A 10,830-nucleotide genomic window follows, 5' to 3' on the forward strand; every position below is an offset into this window, starting at 1 on the left:
TGCAAAGCCCAAGCATTTAAATGATACAAAAACAGTAAAACAAATACATGAGAATTTCAAAAGCCACAGACTCAGTGCATAATGGGTAGATTCAGGTACAAATCGACTGCAACAGCAAGTTTAAAATGATTTTTTGGGGAAAATTTAAACACCCTGCAGTTAAGCCTTTTAATGTCTTAGCTGATGATGTGATGTACAGTATTCATTTCTGGATGATACAAATGATTTTGTTTTTTTAAAAACAGATTTTAAAAATGGAGATAAATGAGTTCCCATACACTGTGTGCCTTTCCTCAGATAACCCTTTCTGTACAATAATTTCATTTTTATATACTGCAGCTTACCTTGCTAACCTGGTAATCTAAGATAATTCTTTTAGACCTGTGGAGTCCATCCTAGCAATGACAAGCTTAAGGCAGGATTAACCCCTAAGTACCTCCTCTTCTCTGTTCATTGGGTCACCCCTGAAAACAACATTGTACACTTGGGATTAGATATGAAAAGTAAAGAATTGGGGAGAAACACCCCACAAACACAGGTAGAGCATGGAGACTACACATGGCATTGGGAGGGCAGCTGTTATCTAAATTCTAGGCCCACGCACTGGGAAGGAAATCATCTCTCACTATGCTGCCAATGTACAAAGAAATTACAAAATATGGAAATTCTGTATAAATGGTTTGAACCTTGTCTCTTAGAAAACAGTAATATGTTAAAGAAAAAAACTTTAGTTGGCAGACCTTGACTAGCACAAAGGGTGCCAAAAAACAGTTGAACTGCTAGATGTGTAGTTCAAGTCTGCTATATTGTCAAGTAATATTAGATAATAATATATATTAGATGTCTAGAAAAGGAAACAATCTTTAAAATATTAAATTTCATATACCATATAAGACATTTTTGACATGCCTCCTGATTAGTCATGGAGATGAATCAAAGGAAAGCTTAATATTCCCAGCTAGTGGAAAACTGAAACAAAAATTAGGGCACAACAAGAAAAAGAATGAAGAACCAGGAAGGAACTCCTCGTTAGGGCCTGCTTTTCACCAGACAGAACTTTCAATTAAGTTTTTTTTTTTTTTTAAATCTTTTAGTTTATTTTAGTTTATCCCTGGATGTTCATTCTGTATGCTACTTAGAATGGCATCAACTCTAACCGACCATATGAAATTCCCATTACTGCCAGTGAAATCACTTCATCCAAAGTGGCTGGTATATTTATATATCTTACAAAAAGATAAATGAAAAATAAGAGTATCTACTTACAGAATGATGGACCCTTAGAACTCTTTGACAATGATCATTTTATAAGCCTAAAGAAGATGGCTTAAGCTGCGTCAAGTGACCATACTGATCATATTAAGACAATCAGGGAACTCTAAAAATTGCTTTAATCCTTACCTTTTACACTCTGTTGCAGAGAAACGTTCAAAGGATTGACAGGAAGTTTATAAATTGAGCTTATAAATTAATTAGAACAAAACACTTCTGATAAAATGATTCAAGTGGGTAAAGTTTACAGATGAAAGCTATTTGGTGCCAACTCTCTTCAGATCTTATTCTTCATAAATCCTCATAAATCTGAAATTAATAATGTGTATAACCCAACAGAATCTTATCTTTTCTATGCTCTAATGGAGCTGAGGTGGACCTTGTGTAGTTAATTAAGCTCTTCTATTGGCAATCTTTATTTAAGTAGAAGTGATAACCACTCTATTTAATTAAATAACGCACAGAACAATTCACCCAGCGCAGCAGACTACAACTACCTCATTTAGGAAAGCTAAATCATTTTCAGATTTCTCTGTTCCACCAGAAGAATGGAAAGTGCAAAAACACATAGACACAGGTTTTTCACATTCTGAAAATACAGTACACAGTTCTATTGCAGTGTTGAGCATAAGAGTTTTAAAATTAAAAAGATTTAGCTGAAGTTTAGAAAAAAACACCTACTGGCTATACCTCATAGGTGAAAAAGACCACAAAGGCCTCCCTGCTATGTGTCAGCCAGCCCGTCTAATAAGGAAAGGAGGACTAAACATCTTTACTTACATCACAGGCAGGTGTCTTTTTCTAGGGGAAATTCAGTATTTAAGAGTTTCAACACTGTTAAAGGTTGTCTTTTCAGACCTCCTTGCATTTCAATAAAAATATTCTGGTTAGATTTAGAGCTTTGGCAATACTTACTGTAAAAACTTTACAACTAAGTGAAAACTACAGGACCTTAATGATTAAACTGTATTTTATACAGCATGAAATTTACATTATTTACTGTAAAATCGGCTAAATGGTGTATTCCTTTCAGGGAGAAGGTAAATAAGCATTATTCTTGAACATACAGTATAAAAATGATTATAACGCACAGAAATGTTGCTACCAACCAGTTAAGTACCCATTAATTAAGTATCCATTAATTCATTAGTCAGGGTTTTAAACCCATCTTTCATGGAAATGTAATTATTTTCCAATTGTTTTCTCATAGATTAGTGCTCAACACTGTTAAAATGAATATATGCATAATTTTTTTTTACAGTTATACTAAAAATATCAGCCAAATCAGAAAAAAGTGCATTTAGCAAAGCAGTATAGAATGAAATAAACTCTGCAAACAATCAGCATCTTCCATTATATAAAACTGAAGAAAAAACAGATTATTATGAAACTGACAGATTACAAGAACTATCTACTCTAGTAGTTCCAACAGGTAAGAAACGTACAGAAAGACTTGCTAACACACCCCTCACACGGCAGCCACATATTTGTGCTCCATATCAAGAGGGCTGGGATTTACAGTTTAATTTTGCCATCTTTAATTGGATTTTTATTTTTAATTTGTAATCTCCGTGGCTCAGCATCATTGTTAATCCAGTAAATCAGGCAATCAGTATTACAGTACAAAGTCTGCACAGGTGGCAGTAGTGCAATCCATAGGAATATGTAGCTGGTTGAAAATTGAGCTGCATGGGAGACAGTTTCTCATGGGTGGAAGTGGATGTAGTCAGTCATGTTTAGCACCCTGCCAGCAGCTCAGTTTGTCATGTGTTAGCTTTTCTTCCATGTGTCATTTTGTCATTTCACAACAGATGGGGTTGAAGGCTAAACATTTAAATGTTAAAGTGCTTTTGGTAAATGAGGAAAAAAAATGATGAAAGATCAATTACAGTCCAGCTAGCTTTGCTGTTGTCTGTTTCAGAGTACACCTGACAAAGTTACATTTTCACGATGCTGCTCTTTTTAAGACAGGCAATTAAAAAAAAAAAAAAAAAAAAAAAGGCACACAAGAAATTGTGTGCTATTTACATTTGAAAATTAGATTAGAAACAGTCACTTTATTTCAATGAATAAATTAATAATTAAAAAAAAACTTTAAATGTCAAACATTTGTACATATTTTATGTTTTTTTGGTGTCCATAATCATGGTCCTTAAAAATACGTGCCTCACATCCATTCAAAAGTTTCTTTTAATGCAGTTCCAGCATTAAGTTCCTTCTCACTGCACTGAGAGAGAGCACTTCTGTACAATTCTTTGGTACCAACTTTAAACCCATCCTCTCTTTCTCTCTCTCGCTCTCCATCCTTCCCAGTCATTGCTGGGATTGCAAAATACGGAGAGATTTACTTTTATTATATATCTTTCAGGTCCATTCTCTGTATAAAAAGTGCTAAACTAGAAAAAAAGCAATTTCCTGAATTACTGTTTTTTTCTTCCCCCTCAGATGGACGTGGTCCCCAGGTTACCGAAGTGTTGGTCCAGTCATTGGACAGTCTAATCAAACAATGTAACTGCGCACTGGCAAAGGGCGGCAAGCCGGCGCTCCACACTGGCCTTGTCTGCAATGAAAGCACAAATGAAGAAGGAATGAATGGTCATTTTACTTAATTCACCATTTAGGATCCTGTCTAAATCAAGCCCATGCACATGGAAAATGTGTTCATACTGTATTTTAATCCTTAAAAACAAAAAAAAATCCAAAAACTTTAACAGCACACTCTTTTGGCCCTGACAAAATGGCAAACTCACAGCAAGTTAAACCTTGCTTAGCTAGATAAGAGAAAAAAATGACTTCTTCAAAATTTGACTCTTTTTCCTGTCCCTTTTTTTGTTCTTTATTTCACCTTATACAACTTCTTGTATTAGGAATTTGTTAGTTATCAAATACCCCTTGGGGTATGACCCTTAACTAAAAGTCTAATAATGTTCAGAAAAATCACAATTATTTAATGATTCATTGCTTAAAACTTGTTTTCCTATTCATAAAAATCAACACTCACCTTCCTGAATTACACACTATTTTTCACTAAACATTTTAAAGAGGAATTCCTAAAAAAACGTTTAATAACAATCTAATCTACAATATAGAATTGAACTTGTAATAAACTTGTAAAATTGCTCTGAACTTTGACAAATTGCAAATAAAATGTTATTCTTTGCATTTAATACTGAACACTGTCAGCATCTTAGCAGCAAACTAGTATTACCAGCCTCATACCTTCACAAGGTATACCATTGTGCTAATTACGGTATATACTAAATACACAGAAGACAATCACCAAAAGGGAAAAATCCTGAATCCATATTTTATTACACATTAGAAAACTTTGTACATGATACAAGCAAGAACAAAGAGCCATGGAAATTTAAGTTTGTCCCGCCAGCACAGGTACAATGTACCTGCAGCAAATGTGAAAAGTCAATGCATGCTCCCTTTGCTTTTATAATTTTCTATAATAAAAATAAGTATAGATACAGGTTTCTGTTTAGTCTATTCAAAACAATCTTTTGTATTAAATATGTTTATCTGTTATTAATATGGTACGTTTGTTGTACCATTTCACACTATGAGTATTTTCTTTCACTATCCACAAATGTGCACATGAAAACCTTTAATGATTAACCCTGCCTTTTATCATTAGTGCCAAGCTCAACTGTTTGATAGCTTTCCTTTGAAACCCTTTGGATTTCTGATCAAATTTCTTGAGGCAATGATAGTTAAGTATATATCATTTTCCAATGATTTCTTAATTCAATGCCATTTTTAATTACCAGCATGAGAAAACAGTTGCAACAGCCTAAACTATGTCAACATGGAACAATTCATCCTTAATCACTCTGCATCTGTAAGGCACAACAAATACTGTTTGTAATAAAGCAACACTTTAGTGCTATGTATTGTTTTCATCTTTCTTCAATGTAAAGAAATTTTTTGTTGCTCCTTGGTATATGGATAAAATTATTTTTACAGAGAAAAAGAAAAAATTACGTACACTTAGTAACATTCTCAATGTCAGCTGGGTCCTGCAACACTTTTGCCAGCCCTTCCAGTAGCATAGCGGCTTTGTTGTAACGAAAGGCAATGTCCTCCGTCTGCTGGAACATTTCATCCAAGGCAGCAGACTGTACCTGTGAAAACAAAAGTGAGGTTAAAAACCTAGGCAAAAACAAAACAGGAAATACTGGAGGCATGTAGAACAGTGAAGGCAGTCTCAGTTTGATTTAATATAGTAAATCTTTAAAGTATATCACAGTCAAACATATTTATTATTACTCTAGAAAGGGCCCAAGGAATCATGTGTCTGCTGGCAAGCAAGTGTTTAACTAATGCAGAAAGATAAGACTAGTAAATCAAGTCTGCTAACTTTATTCCAGCTTTTAAAAGACTACTAGAAATCAATTAATTTAAAGTCCTGCTGGGAGGACAAGACAAGTCTGGCCTGTCCATAACTGGTGTGAAACTACATTTTCTTCTTCTTTCGGCTGCTCCCGTTAGGGGTCGCCACAGCGGATCATCTTCTTCCATATCTTTCTGTCCTCTGCATCTTGTTCTGTTACACCCATCACCTGTATGTCCTCTCTCACTACATCCATAAAGCTTCTCTTAGGCTTTCCTCTGTTTCTCTTGCCTGACAGCTCTATCCTTAGCATCCTTCTCCCAATATACTCAGCATCTCTCCTCTGCACAAGTCCAAACCAACGCAATCTCGCCTCTCTGATTGTCTCCCAACCAGCCAACTTGAGTGACCCTCTAATGTACTCATTTCTAATTCTATCCATCCTTGTCACACCCAATGCAAATCTTAGCATCTTTAACTCTGCTACCTCCATCTCGGTCTCCTGCTTTCTGGTCAGTGCCACCGTCTCCAACCCATATAACATAGCTGGTCTCACTACAGTCCTATTGACCTTCCCTTTTATTCCTGATGATATTCGTCTGTCACAAATAACTCCTGACACTCTTCTCCACCCATTCCACCCTGCCTGCACTCTCTTCCACAATCCCCATTACTCTGTACTGTTGATCCCAAGTATTTAAACTCATCCACCTTCGCCAACTCTACTCCTTGCATCCTCACCATTCCACTGACCTCCCTCTCATTTACACACATGTATTCTGTCTTGTTCCTACTGACCTTCATTCTTCTCCTCTCTAGAGCATATCTCCACCTCTCCAGGGTCTCCTCAACCTGCTCCCTACTATCGCTACAGATTACAATGTCATCAGCAAACATCATAGTCCACGGGGACTCCTGTCTAATCTCGTCTGTCAACCTGTCCATCACCATTGCAAATAAGAAAGGGTTCAGAGCCGATCCCTGATGTAATCTCACCTCCACCTTGAATGCATCTGTCACTCCTACCGCAGACCTCACCAGTCACACTTCTCTCGTACATATCCTGTACAACTCTTACATACTTCTCTGCCACTCCCAACTTCCTCATACAATACCACAACTCCTCTCAAGGCACCCTGTCATATGCTTTCTCCAGGTCCACAAATACACAATGCAACTCCTTCTAGCCTTCTCTATACTTCTCCATCAACACCCTCAGAGCAAACATCGCATCTGTGGTGCTCTTTCTTGGCATGAAATCATACTGCTGCTCACTAATCATCACCTCACTTCTTAACCTAGCTTCCACTACTCTTTCCCATAACTTCATGCTGTGGCTCATCAATTTTATTCCCCTGTAGTTACTGCAGTTCTGCACATCCCCCTTATTCTTAAATATCGGTACCAGTACACTTCTTCTCCACTCCTCAAGTATCCTCTCACTTTCCAAGATTCCATTAAACAATCTGGTTAAAAAGTTCACTGCCATCTCTCCTAAACACCTCTATGCTTCCACAGGTACAGTATGTCATCTGGACCAAAGACTTTTCCATTCTTCATCCTCTTCATAGCTGTCCTTACTTCCTCCTTGCTAATCCGTTGCACTTCCTGATTCACTATCTCCACATCATCCAACCTCTTCTCTCTCTCTCGTTCTCTTCATTCAACCACCTCTCAAAGTACTCTTTCCATCTGCTCAACACACTCTCCTCGCTTGTGAGTACGTTTCCATCCTTATCCTTTATTACTCTAACCTGCTACACATCTTTCCCAGCTCAGTGCCTCTGTCTAGCCAATCAGTACAGGTCCTTTTCTCTCTCCTTAGTGTCCAACCTCTCACACAACTCATCATACGCCTTTTTCTTTAGCCTTCGCCACCTCTCTCTTCACCTTGCACCTTATCTCCTTGTACTCGTGTGTACTTTCTGCATCTCTCAGACTATCCCACTTCTTTGCCATCCTCTTCCTCTATATACTCATCTGTACTTCCACATTCCACCACCAGGTTTCCTTTTCCTGTCCAGATGTCACACCAAGTACCCTTCTTGCTGTCACCCTTACTACATCTGCTGTAGTTTCCCAACTGTCTGGTAATTCTTCACTACCACCCAGTGCCTGTCTCACCTTCTTCCTAAACTCAACCTTTCAGTCCTCCTTTTTCAAATTCCACCATTTCATCCTTGGCTCTGCCCTCACACTCTTCCTCTTCTTGATGTCCATCGTCATCCTACAGACCACCGTCCTATGCTGCTTAACTACACTTTCCCCTGCCACCGCTTTGCAGTCTTCAATCTCCTTCAGATTGACTCTTCTGCATAGGATGTAATCTACCCGTGTGCACCTTCCTCCACTCTTGTACATCATCCTATGTTCCTCCCTCTTCTTAAAATATGTATTCAACACAGCCATTTCCATCCTTTTGGCAAAATCCACAATCCTCTGACCTTCTTCATTCCTCTCCTTGACACCATACCTACCCATCACCTTCTCATCTCCTCTGTTCCCTTCTCCAACATGTCCATTGAAATCCGCTCCACTCACCACTTTGTCAATTGGGTACACTGTTCATCACTTCATCCAATTCACTCCAAAAATCTTCTCTCTCATCCATCGCATACCCAACTTGCGGGGCATTTGCACCAACAACATTCATCATCACACCTCCAATTTCCAGCTTCACAATCATTACTCTGTCTGACACTCTTTTCACCTCCAAAACACTCTTGACATACTGTTCCTCCAGAATAACCCCTACTCCATTTCTCCTCCTATCCACACCATGATAGAACAATTTCAATCCACCTCCGATCCACCTGGCCTTACTCCCCCTTCCATGTAGTCTCTTGCACGCACAATATATCAACCTTCCCTCTCTACATCATATCGGCTAACACTCTCCCCTTACCAGTCATACTGCCAACATTCAAAGTTCCTACCCTCAGTTCCACTCTCTTTACCTTCCTCATCTCCTCCTGTCTCCAGACACGTCTCACCCTCTTCTTCCCCTTCTTCTTCAGCCAACAGTGGCCCAATTTCCATCAGCACCCTGTTGACTAACAGTACTGGTGGCGGTCGTTGTTAACCAGGGGCTCAACCAATCCAGTATAGAAATTTGTATTGTTGTCCGCATATTGATTTGGCAAAATTTTACACTGGATGCCCTTCCTGACGTAACCCTCTCCATTTATCTGGGCTTGGAATCAGCATGAAGAAACACACTGGTTTTGCATCCCCTGTGGCTGGGTTGTGAAACTACATTTTCTTGAACTCTGGAAATGAGTATAGTTGGTTTAACCAAGTATGATAATGTTACAGATTAAGCACTAATGTTAACACTCACCATTTCAACCGCATAGTTATAAATTAGCTTCTCAGCAGTCACACTGTTGATCTCATCCACAAAGCGTTGTTTGTCTGAAAAGAATCTGTTCAGTTTTTCTGTCAAACGTCGACAAAGTGAGATGCAGCTCTTGTAACGTTCATTCAAGCTCTTCACTACTGCTTAAGAAAATTGAGAAAGTTATTAATTGCAGACAGGCAAAGGTTTCAAAAAAGCCACTTGTTTAGAACTTTACTTTTCAATCTTTTAGACTTCAAGTTCGAATCTTTTGATAAATTAAAAATGAAAGAATAACAGAAGCTAGCCATTCATAAGGAAACAAGAGTCTACTTGCATGATTATTCAATATGATAAATAACTATCTCTAAAAATACGTCAGGTATGATCATCCTTCTGCCAACATGGTTCTTTGAATGGAAAACAAAAAAACACAGTGTATAATATTTCACATGCTATATTATTACTATCTCTCTCTCTCATTCAGGAATGATTCACTAAGTCCTCAGGTAATAACTCTATTGCTAAAAGGAATAAGGAACCTTAGGTCTCAGTTTCCCTACATTTCATACTCTTGTCCTTTACCATAAAACAATTCTGTTCAGAAAAACATTTTAACATTATGCTGATAAAGAAAAGATTGTGTTTTTGTGCTTTAGTCACTTGTTAATATAAACTGTGACACAATCACCCCTCACAAATTTGCATACCTTGCTTGACAGCACTGGAGGGATTCAGTTTGCATGACTTGATCTGAGCCTTTGCCAGGTGCAGGGAGCCAGCAAGCAGCTGAGCAGCCTTCATGTAAAGGACCAGCTGTTCAACTTGCCTATAAAAGAAGGAGAAAAGTTTACTTGCTTGATGCAGATATTCTGCAAATTATATACTTTAAAAATCTGGAGTAAATATGGTGTTTGTGTTTCTTTTTTACTTACCCCCACTCCTTGCTGAGCTGACTGATCTGATCTACGATTCCACTGTCTTGTGAGGGGCAAATAGAAGTGGAAGTAGAAGCATCAAGTTCTGTGCTGCATTCCCGCACTGATGCAATTTCTAGTATACAGTCACTGAAGGACAACATCATGCGAAGGTGAAGCAAAGTATCTGTGTGTTCCCGCTGTTAAAAGTCAAGTTAACATATTGCAAATTTTGAGAGGTAGCATGAATGAAGCATGCATCCCTAATTTTAAAAGTCTATGAAGAAATATCAAACTATATAAAGCAAAAGTATCTCATAATGTTACCTTTGAATGCTTAGAGAGAAAAAAGTAACAAAAATAAAATAATCTGGATTTGGTCTGCTGTCAGAGATGGACAAATGGCACAAACACACCATGTTTTACCTGGATATCACACCAAAATAAAATAAAAAGTGGAGCTTAGCTTTAGAATGTGAAACATACTGTATGATTACTACCTGCATTGAAAAACTAGAGCAAATGGTGACCATTGCCTATACAAAAATAACTTCTTTAGAAACTAAATTTAAAACAAACAATCTGAAAAAGTTGTGGAGTCTAAAAACAGTGAGACTACTGGAAATATAAGAATCCATTAAGTCAATTAAGTTTGCGGTAGAATTCTTTTCTAAAATCCAGGGTGATGACTTTAAACCAATCACCAAAACTGTAAGTGCTCACAGCTAGCTTGGAAATCGGTACCCTTGATGCTTTATGGTTAAATTTAGTAACCAATGGGATAAAGAAAACACTTTCAATTTACATCACACCAAAGCTTTGGTTTGAAAACAGTCATATCCATATACTTCTGTATATTCTGCTATGACCATGAGAAAGACAGCTACATTTTATAGCCTTAAGAAGCATTTGTGTATCAGACATAACCTTTTATTGATAGCCAAGCTCAAAATATTTATGAACAG

The 10,830-nt window shown here is 37.6% G+C and overlaps 1 protein-coding gene across 1 annotated transcript in view; it reads right to left on the reverse strand.

The window, feature by feature from the left end:
• Positions 1–3,550: 3,550 nt before the first annotated feature.
• ulk2 (unc-51 like autophagy activating kinase 2) overlaps positions 3,551–10,830 on the reverse strand; it is a 59,420-nt gene continuing 52,140 nt past the window's right edge. The window contains exons 23-27 of the mRNA XM_028806750.2: positions 9,884–10,065; positions 9,659–9,777; positions 8,952–9,109; positions 5,267–5,402; positions 3,551–3,832 (exon numbers count right to left, since the gene is read on the reverse strand). Of these exons, the coding sequence (XP_028662583.1) occupies positions 3,768–3,832; positions 5,267–5,402; positions 8,952–9,109; positions 9,659–9,777; positions 9,884–10,065 (660 nt within the window). The 3' untranslated portion in view covers positions 3,551–3,767. The remainder of the gene's footprint in view (positions 3,833–5,266; positions 5,403–8,951; positions 9,110–9,658; positions 9,778–9,883; positions 10,066–10,830) is intronic.

The sequence above is a fragment of the Erpetoichthys calabaricus genome, chromosome 8, assembly GCF_900747795.2.
Source record: "Erpetoichthys calabaricus chromosome 8, fErpCal1.3, whole genome shotgun sequence".
Lineage (NCBI taxonomy): Eukaryota > Metazoa > Chordata > Cladistia > Polypteriformes > Polypteridae > Erpetoichthys > Erpetoichthys calabaricus.